General features: G+C 39.3%; 3 protein-coding genes across 6 annotated transcripts in view; all 3 read right to left on the bottom strand.

Annotated features, from left to right (window-relative positions):
- LOC134853517 (galactosylceramide sulfotransferase-like) overlaps positions 1–9,618 on the bottom strand; it is a 55,267-nt gene extending 45,649 nt beyond the window's left edge. The window contains exon 1 of the mRNA XM_063869515.1: positions 9,394–9,618. Coding sequence (XP_063725585.1) covers positions 9,394–9,618 — 225 coding nt within the window. The remainder of the gene's footprint in view (positions 1–9,393) is intronic.
- LOC134853411 (serine/arginine repetitive matrix protein 1-like) overlaps positions 1–22,123 on the bottom strand; it is a 458,950-nt gene that overhangs the window by 423,171 nt on the left and 13,656 nt on the right. The window lies entirely within an intron of this gene.
- LOC134853413 (Golgi-associated PDZ and coiled-coil motif-containing protein-like) overlaps positions 1–22,123 on the bottom strand; it is a 340,830-nt gene that overhangs the window by 305,051 nt on the left and 13,656 nt on the right. The gene's annotated exons all lie outside the window — the stretch shown is intronic.

Below are 22,123 nucleotides of genomic sequence, written 5' to 3'. Positions count from 1 at the left end.
CTTACATTTTTACGCGTTTTGAAAACTTCTCTCGGCTTATGGAAACTGGCATTTCCAGACCCGGAAAAAGTGGTAAGTGCTTTAAATTAAAACCTGAGACATTCAGAGAGGGTACTTCAGATAATTTGCTGTCGGTCGCTGTAAAAAGTAGAGATTGTCCAGAATGGTTTTTATGTTAGAATTTTTTGTGAGTTAAAGCCTGAATTTGCGTTTAATTTTGTCCACCAGTGTTTTATTCATCGAGATAATAATTTGATCATGAACAAACAATTATGAGTCGCAAACTTATAACACATCCGACTACCCATTTTTAAACATACTAAAAGGAACAAGTCCTCGTAGATAGCCCTGTCAGACACCAATTAGTCACTCCCAGCACACTAGAACATGTGTTATCTACACAAAAAAGTTGATTTTGCCCTGTAAGTTGTTGCAAAGTTTCAGCCAATTATCCCCTTACGAATTTATCCTCCCATTTGACGAAGGTTTTTCAGAAGTTGTTCATGTTGTTGTTTTCCGAACGGCTTCTAAAGGTCTGTGGAAACAACAATGACCTCGCCAGATGAATTTTTCTCGAGAGCTTTGTGAGTTTTCTCGGTTAGCTTAGTACGTGACTACTGAAGATTTCTTGGCAAAACCATGCTGACTTGAGTGAGAACAAGTAATTAAAGGTACACAATTCAAAAGTTTTAATCATTATTTTTGTCAATTTTACGCCAGCTTCCGTAAACAAATGTAAACAACGTAGAATGAACAAAAGATTGTCAAAATTGAACATGTTTTTTAAATCAACAGTTGAGAACGGAAATCACGCCATATTTTTACTGGGCAACGAAACCCGTTTTTCTGACGTCGCATGAAAAAAAAAAATTTTTTGTGCAGATGCAGTTGAACAGTGCTTATCAAATATTGCTTTTTTCAATGATTTATACTATAAATCTCTGTCTCTAATCTCAATGCATTTGTAAAAACTTGATTTTTGTTAGTAGGATACAATTATATATATTTAAGACAAATCAAATCAATTTTTTCGCAATTCCGATAGATGATTTACTTTTCCGTAGTGCGGCAGAATAATTAAATTTTGATCTAAAAATTGTGCGTTTGGAAACCTTGCTCAACTGCGTTTTTAAAGACATCAACGAAACTTACTAATTTGCTCTAAAATTTGCTGCGTTAACTAAATCACTTGAAATTAAAGCAATGTGGGAAGTTGCTGTCCAATAGTATCTATCGTTTTATTTCCTTGGGCCATTTTTTTTATTTCTTTTTGTTCGAGATTGAAATTGAAGATTCAAATCAAGATTCAGACCTAAATAATTGCATTCAGTTTTCGCCGCCATGTATTGTTTAATTTTAGTAAAACGTTCAGTTTCCACATTCTGTGCATCATTTTTCTGATAAAATACTCAACTCCGATTTTGATGCTTTCATTTAGATTTGGACGGTTAGTCTCTTAAAAATATTGGACTAAAAGTCCACATCTCAAACGTAATCTGATGATCATCTATAAAAACTAGTCATAAACTAGGCATGTCAACTTGATTCGATTTTTTTTGTTCGATTTGAAACATAAAAAGTTACTAAACTTATAAAATTAACCCTACAAACAAATTTTAAAACGTGAAAAATATCTCCAAAAACCAAAATTTCCAAAAAATCGTTTCAATAGTTATGTAATTTTTTTAGATACTCATAAGTTTTAAATTTTATTATTTGGGTTGTAAAAATATTTTTAATTGTAGAGTGTCACTTTTAGTTGTACCTACTTGATAATGCTAGTTATTTGCTTGACTTTCAACTATTTCAAACAACTCCTGTAGTTTACAATGAATACTAAAAGCCCATCAAGAGGCAGAATAAAAATGGTTTTTAAAATGGTAGAACAAAATGAAATTGCTAGCGGTAAGTTCCCTGTTCCATACCCTAAACACCATTACCTATGAAACTAAGAAGAAAATTTTACAAAACATTATTACCGATACCTGGACTAAACTTAAGTCAGTACGCCAAAAACCAAATGAAAAATGTCCGTTGTTTGATAGAATCGAGCAGAACTTTGAACCATAGAAGAGATACAGTAGTTGACAATATCAGCAACAGCATATGGAAAAAACGTTTGAATCACCGTGCTTGCAACCTGAACGATTTGTGCAGCTAGTTTAAAAAACGTCAACACCGATTCGAAGCAAGTGTCTACTGTCAGAGGGAAATACTTTCAAATTAGCTTCCAGAGACTTCTCGAGACAGGCAGCCTTTTAATTCAAGTTCAAACACGTCGGCTTCAAACGGAAGTAGCATTACAAGGGGGTGGTGAAGCAATGCTGTGAACTGCACCAAGCTAAGGAACTGGAGCTGCTTACCCTTGACGTCGTCTGAAAAAGCAGAAGCAATTTGTCAGAGTTGCTGACAAAAAGTAGAGGAAAACCTAAACTAGGTAAGAAGCAGAGGAAGGCAACGCAAATGCGCCCGGCGAGGGAATCTAATCGGTTACTTACTGACGTAGTTGTTGGTAGCTCTGATAACCATTCAAACCATGGCTCAAATTGCAGCGCCAATTCTATTTTGGAGATAGTTATGCATACTTCTAAAGAAACCTGATGACTGGCAACCTCTTTGGAATACGTGAAAAATTTAGAAAAACGTAAAAAGGGAATTTGTTGAGTTTTTTTTCACGATAAAACTTGGATAATGATATAATTCCCGATTTCGTCAAGTTACGTGTTCCAAAAACTGATGATTTTTCTAAGCAAGTTCTGTTAAATTTTCAAAAAAAGGAAAATGATGTGGGAAAGGCGACAGCTAATTTGGTTCAGCTACTAAAAATGTTGAGCAAATTTGACATCATTTTATCAATAAAAAAGATAAAAAGTGGCCGCCATCTGTAGTTCTCAGCTTACGTCAAAAACTCAGCACAATCACTGTAACAAACAAAAACAATATGAACGCTAAATTGCTAAAACTGTTAAATTTTCAAGGAAAACTTCTACATAAGACCGACACTGCGATAAAAACGTTAGATGTTATTCAGTTGCCAAAGTTTTGTTGTTACGTTTCTTCCATATGGTCCAAAACATCCGATTAAGGATAAGTTCATTGAAATTCATTGAAATACAAAATTTGTCGGAAGCAAAGAACATCAGAAAAACACCAGTTGATTGTGTACTTTCAAGGGTGGTGAAATATTTGAAAGAAAATTTAATTTTGCAGTTCTTTATGATGAAATCAAAGGGTTTTGTGTAATGAAAAGGCAACTACCGGCAGAAAACATCAAGAAGTTAGGATCGCTAACAATATACGGAAATCAAAAATGTGCTAGTAATTTGAAATTGAAAGCAGAAAAGGTTATCAATGTCCTCTACTCGAAATGAAAGAACAAGGAACAAGAATTCGTAATTACAAGAATTATTCAAAACTCAGAATTACCGGAGCTCAGCCCGCTAGTTTATACGGCTTGACTAAAGCACATAAAAAAGAAACACCACTCCGTCTGGTTCTATCAATTGTTGGTAGTAGTTAGCATAAACTGAACAAATTTTTGAGCACCTTTTTGAAAAACCTTTGAAAATTTTTTTACTGGAAACTCAAAAAACTATTTCTTGATGAAAATGAACAGATTGTTTCACTAGACGTTAATAGTTTGTACACAAACGTTCCCGTATCGGAAGCATTTGAGATTGCCTTACGAAATTTGATACAACAGAAAAGGCACCAGCTATTGAGCGTTCACTAATCTTGGGCCCAATGAAAGTTTGATATCTCTAGATGTGAAGAGCTTGTATACACAAGTTCCACTGAAAGAAGTGATACACATATCTCTGAGAAAACTGTATGAGCAAGATGAACCACCATCATTTGATAGGAAAACCATGAAGAGACTATTGAACATGGCAGTTAGTCAAGTCCATTTCAAGTGCAAGGAAACATGGTACGTTCAGAAAGATGGTTTGGCAATGGGGGCATGTCTTGCCGTTATTTTAGCAAATCTTTGACTGAAGCAGTACGAAACTGCACTTTCGAGGGATATTCCCGAAATGTTTTTGCCCGAGAAAGATTTTAACGGAATATGTCCCGAGTGCAATAAGAAAGTCACGCAAGGGTCAAAAGGTGTAGAATCTGAATGCTGTTTGAACTGTTTTTACGTAAAATGCGGTGATATATCAGATGATGAGTATCAAAATAAAAGTAAAACCGTCTGGTACTGTAGAAAATGCATCGCAATAAGAGAGAAAAACAACTTCTCCGTTACGTTGACGATATGGTGAGAACAGTGCACGGAGATCCTGAAAAAGTGCTACGGGCTGCAAACTTACTACATCCAAATTTATAGTTCACAATAGAGACACCAAACACAAACGAAAAATTGGCATTTTTGAATATACAAATAAGTATTGACAAAAGCAGGAAAATATCAAAACCAACAGACACAGGTACTAAGTTTTAGAAGCTGCGCCCCCCTTCAGTACAAGAGAAGCGTGATTGAAGGAACTGTTCACCAGGTTTTCCGCAGTACATCAACATGGGAAGAATATGATAAAGTTATGAAAATCAACCGTGAGCAGTGGTTGGATAACCAATATCCGGAAAGTTGGTCGTCGCTGGTTGCATCCCGTGCCATTGAAAAGATCATCAGGGAGGGCAAAAAGAAAAAGAACTTGGCTGAGAAAAAGAAGCCCTGTGATTATAGCCGTGATTCACCACCCATCTTGATGGTCCAATATAGGGGGAATCACAGTCAGACATTAGCAAAAAAAGAGCGCGTTATCACCAATGCGCTGATGATATTCACGACAAGGAAAAAGAAAACTTGTATGCCCTCTCTAAAATCCTCCTCTTCCAGTGAAGTGGTGTACAGACTTGAATGTTGTGGGTGCAAATCCATCTATGTTGGCCAGACGGTCCGACATCTCACCACAAGGATTGAGGAACACCGAAAAGAGGTTACCCAAGTTGGACAGCATATAAGGTAGTGTGGTAGTGAGAGTGGTAAGTCTGAGTTTAAAGGGAAAATAATCGACCAGGCGTCCAGCAGCATCAAATTACTCACACTAGAGGCGCTGCACATTAGGAACGAAAGACTGGCAATTAACATGCGCGACGAGTTTAGAAGTAGGGAGCTGACACTAACGCTATAGTTCCAGAATTGAAAAATTCTGGCTAAAACAATAAATTTTTGAAAAAACTTACATGTTAGCATGAAAATTAGCGACAAAATTAAGTTGTAAAAACAGAAAAGGTGAAAACTCTCAGAAATTTGTGACAAAATGTTTAAAATTGTTACATAATAGTTGTTACATAATTTCAGTAAAATTTGTAAAGTTTTGATTGGTTGATTTTTTAAAATTTTGGAAAAATGATGTGTATGACACTTTTTATGATCTTTGATCATTTTGTACAGATAGTTTAGATTTTTTAAAACCTGAAGATGCACAAAAATGTGCGAAAACGTTTGTTTGAATTTACAATTTTAACGCACATTCAAAATATAAAAACTGTTCGAACAATACGAAGACGAAATAACTTGTACTGTGAAAGGGGAATCAAATATAAAACTTCATAGAGTGAATTAATTGTGTACAACATAACAATTTACAAACAAAAAATGAAAGAAACTGAATTAGCTTTTTGGACATAATTTTTGAAGCATACCAACAAAGAGAGATCACATACAAGTGGTATCGAAAATCAACTGATACTGAAACTGATACTGTTAAAGTTATGAAAATCAACCGTGAGCAGTGGTTGGATAACCAATATCCAGAAAATTGGTCGTCGCTGGTTGCATCCCGTGCCCTTGAAAAGATCACCATGGAGGGCAAAAAGAAAAAGAACTTGGCTGATAAAAAGAAGCCCTGTGATTATAGCAGTGATTCACCACCCATCTTGATGGTCCAATATAGGGGGAATCACAGTCAGACATTAGCAAAAAAAGTGCGCGTTATCACCAATGCGCTGATAATTTTCACGACGAGGAAAATAAAAACTTGTATGCCCTCTCTAAAATCCTCCTTCTCCAAAGAAGTGGTGTACAGACTTGAATGTTGTGGGTGCAAATCCATCTATGTTGGCCAGACGGTCCGACATCTCACCACAAGGATTGAGGAACACCGAAAAGAGGTTACCCAAGTTGGACAGCATATAAGGCAGTGTGGTAGTGAGAGTGGTAAGTCTGAGTTTAAAGGGAAAATAATCGACCAGGCGGCCAGCAGCATCAAATTACTCACACTAGAGGCGCTGCACATTAGGAACGAAAGACCGGCAATTAACACGCGCGACGTGTTTAGAAGTAGGGAGCTGACACTAAGGCTATAGTTCCAGAATCGAAAAATTCTTGCTAAAACAATAACTTTTTGAAATAACTTACATGTTAGCATGAAAATTAGCGACAAAATGAAATTGTAAAAACAAAAAAGGTGAAAACTCAAAAGAAATTTGTGACAAAATGTTTAAAATTGTTACATAATAGTTGTTACATAATTTCAGTAAAATTTCTAAAGTTTTGATTGGTTGAATTTTTAAAATTTTGGACTAATGATGTGTATGACACTTTTTATGATCTTTGATCATTTTGTACAGATGGTTTAGAATTTTTAAAACCTGAAGATGCACAAAAATGTGCGAAAACGTTTGTTTGAATTTACAATTTTAACGCATTCTCAAGATATAAAAACTGTTCGAACGATACGAAGATGAAATAACTTGTACTGTGAAAGGGGAATCAAATATAGTACTTCATAGAGTGAAATAATTGTTATAACAGCACAATTTACAAACAAAAAGTGAAAGAAATTGAATTAGCTTTTTGGACATAATTTTTGAAGTATACCAACAAAGAGAGATCACATGCAAATGGTATCGAAAACCAACTGATACTGAAACTGAGACTGTATTTGAGGAAGGAACAACACGCAGGAAAAAAAAGCATTGAGGAAGGAACCGGGAAAAGGAACAATTTTGACGAAGCGTTAAAAACTAATGAGGAACTTTGGACAAAAAACCCTGAATCTGTAATCCTGGACATCAAAAATTGTGAAAAAATTTCACAGAAAGCAAAAGCTGAACCCAGTCGCGAGGAAATTGACAAACTGACATTTTTTCTTAAGTATGGACAATCTAAGGCATTTGATTGGCGAGTAATTGACAAAAGCAATGAGGCTGAGAAATTATTAACATCGGAGGCCCTCCATATAAGTTAACGCAAGCCACAACTGAACACGCGCGATGAGAACAGGAGCCGTTAGGTCATACTAAAATATTAGTCTGACATTAGGTATGTGAGATGGATTCGAATTTTATTTTCAATTTGAAACATGCAAAATGACTAAATTTATTAGTTTATCCTGAGAAATGATTTCATAAAGGTGAGAAAATTGGTTTAAAAAAATTGTTTTAATAATTGTTTAATATTCTTAGATACTCATACACTTCAACATTAATCATTTTGATTGTAAAATTCTTTTTGACTGTGAATACTTTGACTTTTAGTTGTAGATACCTGATAATGCTAGTTAAAGCAAATCTTTTGTATTTTAATAATTTTTTATTGACTTAAAAGTATTTAAACCAATTTATTTGCTAGTGTTCTACTTCGCTCTTAAAAAAATTGTAGACTAACAAAAAGTTGAACAATTTAAATGAACACTTGTCTAAAAATTTATTGAATAAAATAGTAGACTAACCGTCCACATCTTTGCAGTTTCCGTATCGTTTCCAGTTGTGTTACAAAATTGCCATATGCCTCCGTGGGAGTTCTCAGATGTAAAACCGTATTTTGAATGGGTATAGAAAGAAAAACTCAAAACGATTGCTGCAACTGCGAGTGTAAGGTAGCTTACAAGTCAAGTCAAGTCAAGTCAAGTCAAGTCAAGTTCTTATGACCATTAGGCAGTGCCCCTTGTGGTCATTTCAAATGTTTTTTTCCTATCTCTGTTCGAATTCGTACATGTCAATTCCAATCGCTTTCCAATGTTTGTCCAGTTCCCACTTGAATTCGTCGATATTCTTGCTTTGCACTGTTTCCTGTGGCAGATTATCCAGTCGAGAGGTGCCTTTATCGTGAAGAAATTTTTTCGCATTTCTAGATTTGCTTTACGTACTACCATTTTACATGCGTTACCTGTAGAATCCCTATCATTCCTTCGAATAGTCTCGCAATGGCCGTCCTATCATACAAACCATGGCAGATTTTATACATTTCTATCATTGTCCCTCTTTTCCTTCTGTATTCCAGCAATGATAGATTCAGTTCTTTGAGGCGTTCGTAATAGGATAGAATTTTCATACATCTAACCAGATGCGTCGCTCTTCTTTGTACGTTTTCCAAGATCTTTTGATGCTTGATCGGTCTTGGGTGCCATATTAAGTTCGCAAATTCAAGGTGTTGCCGTATCAAGCATTTGTAGATGTTTAAAAATACTTGTTTCGTGACTTTAGTGAAGCTTTTTTTAATTACTACTATCATGCCGTTTGCCTTATTGGCTTTTTTAGTGATGGGTGTTTCGAATGTCAGTTTGTTGTCAAGCCAGATACCCAAGTATTTTTCGAGTTGCACTTCTTTAATGTTTTCGCCATTGATTTTATAAATCCTCTCCATATCCAGTTTCTTGTTTCCTATTGTCATGTGAACACAATTGTCGATATAAAAGGACAAAAGACTTTGGCCTGACCAAGTTTCTAGTGATTGTAAATCTTCATGTATGCGTGTTACATCCAATTTGTCTTCAATTTGACGGTATAATTTCGCATCGTCAGCAAGTATGTATATTTTTGACGCTATTTCGTCCGGCATTGTGTTGATGTATATCAAAAACAAAACTGGATCGAGTACTGAACCCTGGGGTAACCCACTATTTACTGGCTGCCATGAGGATCTTGAATCGTTGATTACCACTCTCTGTTGTCGTCCCGAAAGAAAGTCTGTTATCCAGTTCAAGGTTCTTCCAGTTACTCCATACTGTCTAAGAACTCCGATTAGTCTTTTGTGCGGTACCGAATCGAAGGCTTTTTTGAAGTCCAAGTATATCACGTCGACATTTTCATGATTGTCCATTGCCTCGTGTGAGTGCCTCCGATCGCGTGGCAGATCTAACTTCATTTCGTTTGGTTTTATGTTTGGTTAAATTGTCGGCTATTTGATAATTTTTGAATGTTTTCCAGGCATTCATTTTTTCTCTTATCTTCATGCGCACCGCCCCTGCTAGCGGCATTTGGTTGCCACTGCTGCGTATCTTAATTAAAGGCACGGATTTTTTGACTAACTCTTTCATGCAGTTTTTTTAGTTTTTCTCATGTATTTAACTGAACTTTTGGGTCAGCTAGATGGTTTCTCATCCCGTGGTAGTCTCCTTTTTCATAGTTTCTGCGGTTTTTACATTTCGATTTAATCCTGTTTACTGGCACATCTATCTTGACAAGGACATGGTCACTTTTTCCGATTGGCGCCTCTAACGTGATGTCTAGATCGTTTAAGACTATATCTGACATCACAATATCGAGCAGTGATGCCTTGTCTCTGCCAGTTAGCCTTGTAGGCTCTTCGTTATGTTGTGTTAGTAGTGCGTCTTTTATTGCCTCTATAAAGGTGAACTCAGCGCTATTTTCATCTTTTAATGTACTCATGATCTCCCAATCTATCTGTGGTAGATTTGTGTCTCCCACTATTAGTGTTGAGTCATTTGACTGTGTTTCTTTCAAATTGGCGATCAAATTGGAAAAAACGTTTGAATCACCAAGCTTGCAACCTAACGGTTTGTGCAGCTAGTTTAAAAAACGTCAACACCGATTCAAAGCAAGTGTCTACTGTCAGAGGGAAATACTTTCAAATTATCTTCCAGAGACTTCTCGAGACAGGCTGCCTTGTAATTCAAGTTTAAACACGTCGTCTTCAAACGGAAGTAGCGTTACAAGGGGGTGGTGAAGCAATGCTTTGAACTGCACCAAGCTAAGGAACTGGAACTGCTTACTGGAGAAATTTGAAATTGAAAGCAGAAAAAGGTATCAATGTTCCTCTACTCGAAATGAAAGAACAAGGAACAAGAATTCGTAATTGACAAGAATTATTCAAAACTCAGAATTACCGGAGCTCAGCCCGCTAGTTTTCACGGCTTGACTAAAGCACATAAAAAGAAACACCACTCCGTCTGGTTCTATCAATTGTTGGTAGTAGTTAGCATAAAATGAACAAATTTTTGACCACCTTTTTGAAAAACCTTTGTAAAGTTTTTTCCTGGAAACTCAAAAAACTAATTCTTGATGAAAATGAACAGATTGTTTCACTAGACGTTAATAGTTTGTACACAAACGTTCCCGTATCGGAAGCATTTGAGATTGCCTTACGAAATTTGATACAACAGAAAAGGCACCAGCTATTGAGCGTTCACTAATCTTGGGCCCAATGAAAGTTTGATATCTCTAGATGTGAAGAGTTTGTATACACATGTTCCACTGAAAGAAGTGATACACATATCTCTGAGAAAACTGTATGAGCAAGATGAACCACCATCATTTGATAGGAAAACCATGAAGAGACTATTGAACATGGCAGTTAGTCAAGTCCATTTCAAGTGCAAGGAAACATGGTACGTTCAGAAAGATGGTTTGGCAATGGGGGCATGTCTTGCCGTTATTTTAGCAAATCTTTGACTGAAGCAGTACGAAACTGCACTTTCGAGGGATATTCCCGAAATGTTTTTGCCCGAGAAAGATTTTAACGGAATATGTCCCGAGTGCAATAAGAAAGTCACGCAAGGGTCAAAAGGTGTAGAATGTGAATGCTGTTTGAACTGGTTTTACGTAAAATGCGGTGATATATCAGATGATGAGTATCAAAATATAAGTAAAGCCGTCTGGTACTGTAGAAAATGCATCGCAATAAGAGAGAAAAACAACTTCTCCGTCACGTTGACGATATGGTGAGAACAGTGCAGGGAGATCCTGAAAAAGTGCTACGGGCTGCAAACTTACTACATCCAAATTTATAGTTCACAATAGAGACACCAAACACAAACGAAAAATTGGCATTTTTGGATATACAAATAAGTATTGACAAAAGCAGGAAAATATCAAAACCAACAGACACAGGTTCCATAGTACCAAGTTTTAGAAGCTGCGCCCCCCTTCAGTACATGAGAAGCGTGATTGAAGGAACTGTTCACCGGTTTTTCCGCAGTACATCAACATGGGAAGAATATGATAAAGTTATGAAAATCAACCGTGAGCAGTGGTTGGATAACCAATATCCAGAAAGTTGGTCGTCGCTGGTTGCATCCCGTGCCCTTGAAAAGATCACCAGGGAGGGCAAAAAGAAAAAGAACTTGGCTGATAAAAAGAAGCCCTGTGATTATAGCAGTGATTCACCACCCATCTTGATGGTCCAATATAGGGGGAATCACAGTCAGACATTAGCAAAAAAAGTGCGCGTTATCACCAATGCGCTGATAATTTTCACGACGAGGAAAATAAAAACTTGAATACCCTCTCTAAAATCCTCCTTCTCCAGTGAAGTGGTGTACAGACTTGAATGTTGTGGGTGCAAATCCATCTATGTTGGCCAGACGGTCCGACATCTCACCACAAGGATTGAGGAACACCGAAAAGAGGTTACCCAAGTTGGACAGCATATAAGGCAGTGTGGTAGTGAGAGTGGTAAGTCTGAGTTAAAAGGGAAAATAATCGACCAGGCGGCCAGCAGCATCAAATTACTCACACTAGATGCGCTGCACATTAGGAACGAAAGACCGGCAATTAACACGCCCGACGTGTTTAGAAGTAGGGAGCTGACACTAAGGCTATAGTTCCAGAATCGAAAAATTCTGGCTAAAACAATAAATTTTTGAAATAACTTACATGTTAGCATGAAAATTAGCGACAAAATGAAATTGTAAAAACAAAAAAGGTGAAAACTCAAAAGAAATTTGTGACAAAATGTTTAAAATTGTTACATAATAGTTGTTACATAATTTCAGTAAAATTTCTAAAGTTTTGATTGGTTGAATTTTTAATATTTTGGAATAATGATATGTATGACACTTTTTATGATCTTTGATCATTTTGTACAGATAGTTTAGAATTTTTAAAATCTGAAGATGCACAAAAATGTACAAAAAAACGTTTGTTTGAATTTACAATTTTAACGCATTCTCAAGATATAAAAACTGTTCGAACGATACGAAGATGAAATAACTTGTACTGTGAAAGGGGAATCAAATATAATACTTCATAGAGTGAATTAATTGTTATAAAAAAACATTTTACAAAAAAAAGTGATGGAAATTGAATTAGCTTTTTGGACATAATTTTTGAAGTATACCAACAAAGAGAGATCACATGCAAATGGTATCGAAAACCAACTGATACTGAAACTTCTTTGTATTTTCGCAGCTGTGCACCCCTCAAGCAATAAAAAAAGCATTGAGGAAGGAACAACACACAGGTTTTGTTGATGTACCGGGAAATGGAACAATTTTGAAGAAGCGTCAAAAACTAACGAAGAACTTAGGACAAAAAAATCCTGAATCTGTAATGCTGGACATCAAAAGCAAAGGCTGAACCCAGTCGCGAGGAAATTGGCAAACTCTTAAGTATGGACAATCTAAGGCATTTGATTGGCGAGTAATTGACAAAAGCAATGAGGCTGAGAAATTATTAACATCGGAGGCCCTCCATATAAGTTAACGCAAGCCACAACTGAACACGCGCGATGAGAACAGGAGCCGTTAGGTCATACTAAAATATTAGTCTGACACTAGGTATGAGTGATGGATTCGAATTTTATTTTCAATTTGAAACATGCAAAATGACTAAATTTATTAGTTTATCCTGAGAAATGATATCACAAAGGTGGAAAAATTGGTTTGAAAAAATTGTTTTAATAATTGTTTAATAATCTTAGATACTCATACACTTTAACATTAATCATTTTGATTGTAAAATTCTTTTTGACTGTGAATACTTTGACTTTTAGTTGTAGATACCTCATAATGCTAGTTAAAGCAAATCTTTTGTATTTTAATAATTTTTTATTGACTTAAATTTATTTAAACCAATTTATTTGCTGGTGTTCTACTTCGCTCGTAAAAATTTGTAGACTAACAAAAAATTGAACGATTTAAATGAACACTTGTCTAAAAAATTATTGAATAAAATAGTAGACTCACCGTCTACATCTTTGCAGTTTCCGTATCGTTTCCAGTTGTGTTACAAAATTGCCATTAGCCTCCGTGGGAGTTCTCAGAGGTAAAACCGTATTTTGAATGGGTATAGAAAGAAAACCTCAAAACGATTGCTGCAACTGCGAGTGTAAGGTAGCTTACAAGTCAAGTCAAGTCAAGTCAAGTCAAGTCAAGTCAAGTTTTTATGACCATTAGGCAGTGCCCCTTGTGGTCATTTCAAAGGTTTTTTTTCCTATCTCTGTTCGAATTGGTACACGTCAATTCCAATCGCTTTCCAATGTTTGTCCAGTTCCCACTTGAATTCGTCGATATTCTTGCTTTGCACTGTTTCCTGTGGCAGATTATCCAGTCGAGAGGTGCTCTTATCGTGAAGAAGTTTTTTTGCATTTCTAGATTTGCTTTACGTACTACCATTTTACATGCGTTACCTGTAGAATCCCTATCATTGTCCCTCTTTTCCTTCTGTATTCCAGCGATGATAGATTCAGTTCTTTGAGGCGTTCGTGATAGGATAGATTTTTCACACATCTAACCAGACGCGTCGCTCTTCTTTGTACGTTTTCCAAGATCTTTTGATGCTTGATCAGTCTTGGGTGCCATATTAAGTTCGCAAATTCAAGGTGTGGCCGTATCAAGCATTTGTAGATGCTTAAAAATACTTGTTTCGTGACTTTAGTGAAGCTTTTCTTAATTACTGCTATCATGCCGTTTGCCTTATTGGCTTTTTTAGTGATGGGTGTTTCGAATGTCAGTTTGTTGTCAAGACAGATACCCAAGTATTTTTCGAGTTGCACTTCTTTAATGTTTTCGCCATTGATTTTATAAATCCTCTCCATGTCCAGTTTCTTGTTTTCCTCTTGTCATGTGAACACAATTGTCGATATAAAAGGACAAAAGACTTTGGCCTGACCAAGTTTCTAGTGATTGTAAATCTTCATGTATGCGTGTTACATCCAATTTGTCTTCAATTTGACGGTATAATTTCGCATCGTCAGCAAACATGTATATTTTTGACGCTATTTCGTCCGGCATTGTGTTGATGTATATCAAAAACAAAACTGGATCGAGTACTGAACCCTGGGGTAACCCACTATTTACTGGCTGCCATGAGGATCTTGAATCGTTGATTACCACTCTCTGTTGTCGTCCCGAAAGAAAGTCTGTTATCCAGTTTAAGGTTCTTCCAGTTACTCCATACTGTCTAAGAACTCCGATTAGTCTTTTGTGCGGTACCGAATCGAAGGCTTTTTTGAAGTCCAAGTATATCACGTCGACATTTTCATGATTGTCCATTGCCCTGGTGAAGTCATCAATTACTTTCAGGAGTTGTAAGTTCAGTGAACGTCTAGATCGAAAACTGTATTGTGCATTTGTTATTAGTCCTTTTTCATTGAAATGATCCATTAAATGCTTGCGAACAAAATTTTCGAATAACTTGCAAAATATTGATGTTAAACTGATTGGTCTGTAGTTATCTGCCATCAATTTTTTTAACTTTTTTAAATATTGCAGAAATGTTAGCCAACTTCCAGTCTTCGGTTAATTTGTTTGTCTCCCAAGAGGTTCGGAAAATGATCAAAAATGGTTCTAAGATGAATTATCGTAATTCAAATAGGACCCTAGGAGGAAGTCTATCTGTTCCAGGCAACTTTGAAGTGTCTAACCGATTGAGTTCTTCTCGGATGTCATTCATTGTTAGCTCCAGGTTGTCATCAATGCTGGCGGTTGGTGGAGGGCTGATCTTCCAGTTACCCGGGGTTCGTCAGTGAAAACCGATGCAAAGAAGTTTGAGAGCACTTCTGCCTTTTCGTCGTCTGTGTCAGTTAGCATACTATTTGGTTTTATTAAAGCGGGGATTGCTTCTCTTATGGTAGTTTTTTGGCGCACGTAACTCCAGAACTTTTTCGGTTTAGTTTTAACTTCTGATGATTTTTCTTTTTCACGTGTGAGTGCCTCCGATCGCGTGGCAGATCTAACTTCATTTCGTTTGGTTTTATGTTTGGTTAAATTGTCGGCTATTTGATAATTTTTGAATGTTTTCCAGGCATTCATTTTTTCTTTTATCTTCATGCGCACCGCCCCTGCTAGCAGCATTTGGTTGCCACTGCTGCGTATCTTAAGTAAAGGCACGAATTTTTCGACTAACTCTTTCATGCAGTTTTTCAGTTTTTCCCATGTATTTAACTGAACTTTTGGGTCAATTAGAACTGTCACACAAAAACATATTAAAATAGGGTATTCGAGCCGTGTTTTTATTAGCAATCACGTAGTCTGAGGATCCGAGACTCAGCTATGTGGTTGTGTTCGCATCTAAACGAAAGCTGATCAAAAGTCGTTTGACTGATGGCCTAAAAATAGTAACTTTTTACTTAGCTCTAAACAGACCAGAAAGTCAACTGGCAAGGTCGAGACGGTGAAAAACGAGTAGGACTAAGGTAACTGACGCCTGCCAGTCGTTAACTGGTACTTTTTCTACGCTCCGTCGCTGTGTAGTATTTGGGCGAATGTTACATAGACGTTTTTGTGGCGCTCCTGGGTGGGCCTGTTAAAGGCATGAGACCATCATGATCAGCAAGCGTTTCAGCGACGAACCCTCCGCTCCGGGCATATGCCCGAGTTAGAGGCCCTAATGACCTTTATTTTACTAGGGGGAAGGTGCGTACCCTCCGTCTAGTACTATTTAGCTTTTTAACTTAGTTAACACCGAAAACTCCGGGGGCCGGAGGGTTAGGTGGGAAGTCATAAGCCCGCTTTTCCCAAGGTCCCGGGACCAAAAACAATTAAACAGAAAGCGTAAAACCAAACAACAGATGTGCATAGCCAAGAAAAAGCCAAAAATAAATTTATTTGAAAACAAAAAAAATACAAAAAAAAACAGTGAAAAATTCAAAAAAGACCAAAAACAGTAAAAAACATAAAGTGATAGTTTATATGTTATTTCCGGACGAGATGTGATCTGACCTTCCTATTTGTTGTTGTTTCAGATTGATTTATATCATTTCTGATAGAAAGATTGTGTGTTTTGGTGAAGGGTTGGATACCCTCCCTTGAGTGTAATTTGAGTATTTAAGCACGTTAATGGTGATTTTGCCGGTGGCCGGAGGGTAGTGTGGCAAGCTGACCGACGTGTTCCACACTCAACAAGGACATCAGGGACAACATCCACAACGACTGTTGAGTATCGTTGCAACAATTTTAGTATCGTTCGGGTACTATTTCATCAAAACTTAAGTGGTGGGGGGGCAAGATTGGCGTGGTCCGATTGTACCCTCCATCGATTACAAATTTCCGAGTTAAGGGTCTTAATTCGGGTATTTTGGTGCAAAGGAGGGTATAGCACTATTCATTAACTACTACTAATAGGTTATTATCCTTATTATATATTACTTATCTCCTAATTAAACCCAAGAAACACCCAAATTTCGTCGAAAATTATCGATTTTCGACCAAACTATAGACCCCCAAATTTTTGGATATCCGAGCTTTTCCGAACAGCAAAAAGCTTTTATATAGGGAGTAGCTACGTCGTTCGATCCCCCTGACTAAAGAAACTGCGTGAGAAAGGACTCATTAGAAGTTGGAAGAAACGAAAATTTTTCGATCAAAATTTTCTGAATTTTGTCAATCTGTTTTGGGGATCGAGTTTTTGAGTTTTTAGAGTTAGAGCAATAAAATTCTTTGTGTTAGGAGCGTGCTAGCATAACGTGCTCGGCTGCCAGAAAAATTCTTGAGTAACCCTCTGACTAGCTCCGTGGATAGAGCTAACGACTTAAGGATTGGAAAAGGACGGACTCGGAGGGTCCAAATTTGATAGTTATTGGCCAAAATTTTGTCTCCAAACCAATTTTGGTCCAATTTTTTTGCATTATTCCAGTGCCGTACAGGGCTACTACGCTTGTTTCAATTATTTTTAGGCACTTCCAGTAGGAATTGCGGAAAAAGTTTCTCAGAACCTATATAGGTGGTGAAAAAAGGCCATTTGGACAAACACGTTTTTGGCAATTTCTCAAAGACTAGCCAATCGATCGGGATATTTTTGGTACCATAAGTGGACGTTTTGGACCACTTTTTCGGACGGCAACCGTTTTTGGGTTGATAATCTCGGAAAAGAAATTTTTTTTTAGAATTTGTTGGTTCGGAGGGTCCAAACTATAGGTAACCCTCCGAGCGGCAGAAAATTTTTATCAAAACACCTTTTTATCCTGCTGGGAAGGTTGACCGTGTCAGCCAACCTAATTTTTGGTCAGGTGGACCGCTTTTAGAGACTTTAACGCGGCAAGATAACCTGTTTTCTTGATTTTTGCGGAACCCTCCGGAGTAACCTTCCGGAGTGACTTAAGCGCTTTAGCAACCCTCCTTAGTGGAGATTTTCCACGAGACCCTCCGAAGAAGTTAAAAACAACCCCCCATAGAGAATTCAGCTTGTTTTGACGCTTTTCTAAGCTAGTTGAAGGCCCTAATCAAAAACTTGAAAATTTTGGAAGAACCCTCCGAAGTAACCTTCCGGAGCATATTAAGCCTCTTATTGACCCTCCTTAGTGAGTTAAGGGGGGCCCTCCGAAGTCTCTTGCATGACTAAGGTACCCTCCGAAGTAACCCTCCGGAGTAGGCTAAGTGTCTTATCAACCCTGCGAAGTAACCCTCCGGAGTGACTTAAACCTCCTAACAACTCTCCTTGTTAGAAACTTGAGGAAACCTTCTATGGCAATTTGGGAAACGGAAAATATCCATTTAATTGAGATCATATTAGGATATTAGGCGCGCTTATTAAGATCATAGGAGCCCATTTTGACCCGGAAATTCGTGATCAACTTTGGATTCTAGATCGGGTGTATCAGAAGTACCCGAACCAGAATTTGTTTTTTGATTGTGATTTTGGTTGTGTGGTTGCCTTGAGCTACTTAATAGGAAAGTTTGGGCAATCCGGGAACACTAAAAGAAGACCTCGGTGAGTGTATTAGGCAAATACACACTCACTTGAGAAGAAAAATTGTTCCCTGCTCTCGTGCACTGAGAGCGTTCCGGGTGTGGGGGAGCTTTTTCATAGACTTTAGAAATTTTCGATCAGAGGTTGCCTTGAGCTACTTAGTAGGACAGCTCGGGCAATCGCAGGACACCTAAAAGAAGACCTCGGTGGGTGTATTAGGCAAATACCCACTCACTTGTGTCCTGGGCTTCGATCTTTTGGATCGTTCCGATTGAGGGAAGTCTTTTTCTTTAAGACTAAGTTTTTTTGATCTGTTTCTGAATCATCACTGCTTTTTACCAAAGATTGTTTGATTTTAACAAAGCAGTGACTTGATAAGAGTGTGGCGGTAAATTGATACTGACGAAAGGTCGCTGTCACCTGTAGGATACTCTTATCTGATTATCAATTGTGTTTTGTGTATTGATTATATCTTGTGAAAAATTTAGGTTACCGTTATACTATACAACAGGGTTGAGTTAGCATTATATCAATACTGAGTAGGCCCTGTGTGTGTAACTTTAGCTGAGTCACTAAAATTGTCATTGAGAAATCTAAGAGATCTTTTTGATACTTACGAGATCGAAGAGGCAGCGTTAAGTAATTTAACTTGAACTTGTTTGCGGTACGTGTGCATCGCCATTAATTTATAAGAATATTGTTATTTGGTAAAAAGTATGCAGCGCAGGGACTCGTTAGGATCAACTACTAAGATTCCCAGGCTGAGCAAGGGAAGCACGCGAAAATTTAAAACTAGGCGTAGCCAGTCCTCGTTTAGCAGCGCTTCCGACGTGTTTGCTGAAAACGAATCGACTAAAGGTCAACCTGATCTTTCAGTGAGCGAAATGAAACTAAGGAGCGAGAAAAACCTCGATGGCTATCAAGGGCGGAGCGCCGAGACCGGACCCGCGAGCGAAACGCTTGTGGACCCCTTTGACGAAGGAGAACAGACGCTTATCCGACCCGACTTTGAGCCGAGCGAGGACCTCGAGCGGAAGGAAGTTGAGAGGACGGAGGAGACCTCGGAGCGTTCCGAGGTCGCGCCGCGAGAGGAAGTGTTATTCAGGGGAATGTCCAAATTGGAGACCAAGAGTCATAGGTGGAGAAGAGAATTTTCACATCCAGCTAACACCCACTCATCTCTGGCCAAGCAGAGCAACAACGCGATGATGTCGAGCATAAGCCCGAGTGAAGAACAACCGGGTTCGAAGGCCAAGAAGAGCTGCAAACCTTTGTACGATGAGCGCATGGAGTCACTACGAACTGAAGGTTTATCTTCCGGTTATGACCACCCGGAGATAACCCATCCGGACGTGAACTTCACACCGTGCCCAAGAAACGACATGAGCGGGAAGGCGTCGTCCGCCTCGCCGACCAGGCCCATGTCAGATGGGATAACGATGGGAGCGTCATCAACGTTCGACAGATTGATGACGTCGATGAGCAAGCAAAAAGGCGGTGCGTCATCAAGTACCAGGCTGCAGCCGCTGTTGACCTCATCTTCTTTGGGACTAACCCCGCCATTTGGGGTCTGGATGAATGGTCTGGATGAACTGAGACGGGACATGACCAAGAGAATAGATCAAGTTGACGAGAGAGCTCACCAGGGTCGAGAGAATCTGAGAGATGAACTAACGCACGTGAAGTCGCGGCGAGGGTTGATCAGGCTCAATTGATTCGCAACACCGATCAATGCCTGGCGGAGAGCCTGGTACAGGCAAACAAGGAGTCTGAGGAAAGAGAGGCTAGGATGACAAGAGAGATCGAGCGATTGTTGAACGATCATGATAATACCTACGCCCATACGATGACTAGCCGGGAAAAAAAGTTAGATGCCAAATCTGACTTAATGATGCGGAAACTTGACGCGATCTTGAATGGGAGCAGTTGGGAGGAGCGTTCCAACCCAAGGCGGCGCTCACACCACGCGAACGATGGAGATGGGACGGGCAGCATTGCCAGGGCCCAGCAAAGCTCGAGAACGAACTGCTAACCTAGCAATAGGGAGCGGCCAAGGGCAGCCCCGTCGAGGCCTGGCTGGACGAATCCAGTCCCGCCGGAAGCAGATGCTACTCCGGAGACAAGGTTGCCAATTGTGCCACAAGTCAGTTCAGTGGCAGATCTGACTACAGTCTCACAGGACACGACGATGTATTCCTCGATGTTTGAGCCTCTGAATAGATCTCTCGAGACATTCATCACTAAACTCTCGAAGTCAACCGAGAGAGGAGAGAGGTCAAGAAGTACACTGAAAAAGCCGAAGTCATACAAAGACGAGTCAGACGGCTGCATTGATACTTGGATAGAAGTGATGAAGTTGCACTTTGAGGAAGAGAGTCTCTCAAAGAAACAAGAGTGCAGCGCGCTAACAAGCAACCTGGAGGGTACTGCACTAAATTGTGTAATGGCGAAAAGAGCCAATGAGAGAGACAGCGTTCGCAAGATATTCGACATCCTGCTTAATCGTTTCGGCTCTGGAGTACAAGGGCACCAGGCTATGGTGAAGTTCGAAAAGAGGCGTCAAAGAGATGACGAATCCATAGAAAATTTTTTGGAGGACCTTGAATTGCTTAGGAGGAGAAGCAATCCCGATGAGAGAATATCCGAGCGAAACTTGGCGATTGCTTCGAAGTTCATGGACGGAGTAAAGAGTGAGGAGTTGAAAACGATATTGGCCACACACTTCACCCTGTCACTTGACCAGGTACCCACGCCCGATGATTTGCGTATGAAGTCACGCGAGTTTTTACTCATAAGACCGAGGGCCCAAAACCGTTAGAGCAATTATGGTAACTATAGCGGGACAAACACTGTTGTGAACTCCAGTTGGTACAAATCTCGCGATGACATGGATAAGAGGAGGTCTTGTGCGAATTGTGGTTCGATGGACCATCACGTTTCCGCGTGTTCTGCATACAAACAGAACATGAAGGCAATAGACTACTTTCTCGAGGACGTCGACGCGACCGACGAGGATCACGAAGAGTACGTCAGAGGGCTCATCATGAAATATGGTCCGAGGTGCTTCTTCTGTAATTTGGAAGGACACTTCAAGTCGGATTGCACTCAGTTTTGGGATGCAGTGGCGGACGCGAAACATCCCCGCCACGAAGAGGCGCTTTCGGGTGTCAAGGCCAGTCGAGCACGTCTGATGAACGAGGCCGAGTCTCGGAGAAAGGAGACGACACCGAGCACCTTTACGACTAAGAAGGTAAAGACACTGGCTGACGAGGTGGTAGCCTCGAACCTGGAGGCAGAGTCGGCTAGCCCACTCAAGGTGGATTACGGTCTGGCGGCAAGGACAGCGTTGCAAAATGTCAAACAGGAGCTAGCCACGAAAAAAGTGGAGCAATGGGTAAGGTCGGAACTGGAGAGCACAGATCTTCGGGAAAATTTTAATATTCTGGGTAAAATGACGAAAAAAGAAGACAAAGAGAAACCCAGGAAGCAGGAACTAAAACTGAACGTTATATCTGGTAGAACTTCCGGCATGACGAAGGAGGGGACGAAGATAATGTCCATTATCTCAGTCGCAGGGCACCAGGTGGTCAAGAACATGAGTGAACCATCCGAGATTACACTAGTCCACCTGGACATTTATGCAGACTACCTGAAGGAGAAAGATCCCCAAACTGGACTCCAGGGCAATGCGAGCGCTGCTCAAAACAGGAGGTCCGAGGCTGATGAAAGTGGATGGACATTACATCGAAGTCCATGGCCCATACCCGATTCTAATGAATGTGGATGGCATCAATATCTACACAAAAGCTCACGTAACTGATGCGAACGATCAGATTGGCCGGATATACATTGGTCAAGAGGAGCTGAAGGTCAGACGAATCGGACACAACGCCATGCTCGAACAAGATGCGGTGCACATAGGTTGCGAGGCCGATATGGCCGCACACGTGCTGGACGTGCAAGGCAGACAATTTTCAGTACAGGGACTGCTAGACACTGGAGCAGTGGTTAGTGTCATGCCAGTCAA

Source organism: Symsagittifera roscoffensis, chromosome 8, assembly GCF_963678635.1.
Source record: "Symsagittifera roscoffensis chromosome 8, txSymRosc1.1, whole genome shotgun sequence".
NCBI classification, from domain to species: Eukaryota; Metazoa; Xenacoelomorpha; order Acoela; family Convolutidae; genus Symsagittifera; species Symsagittifera roscoffensis.
The sequence above is the reverse complement of the archived record's forward strand: the minus strand, read 5'-3'. Positions and strand labels throughout refer to the sequence as shown.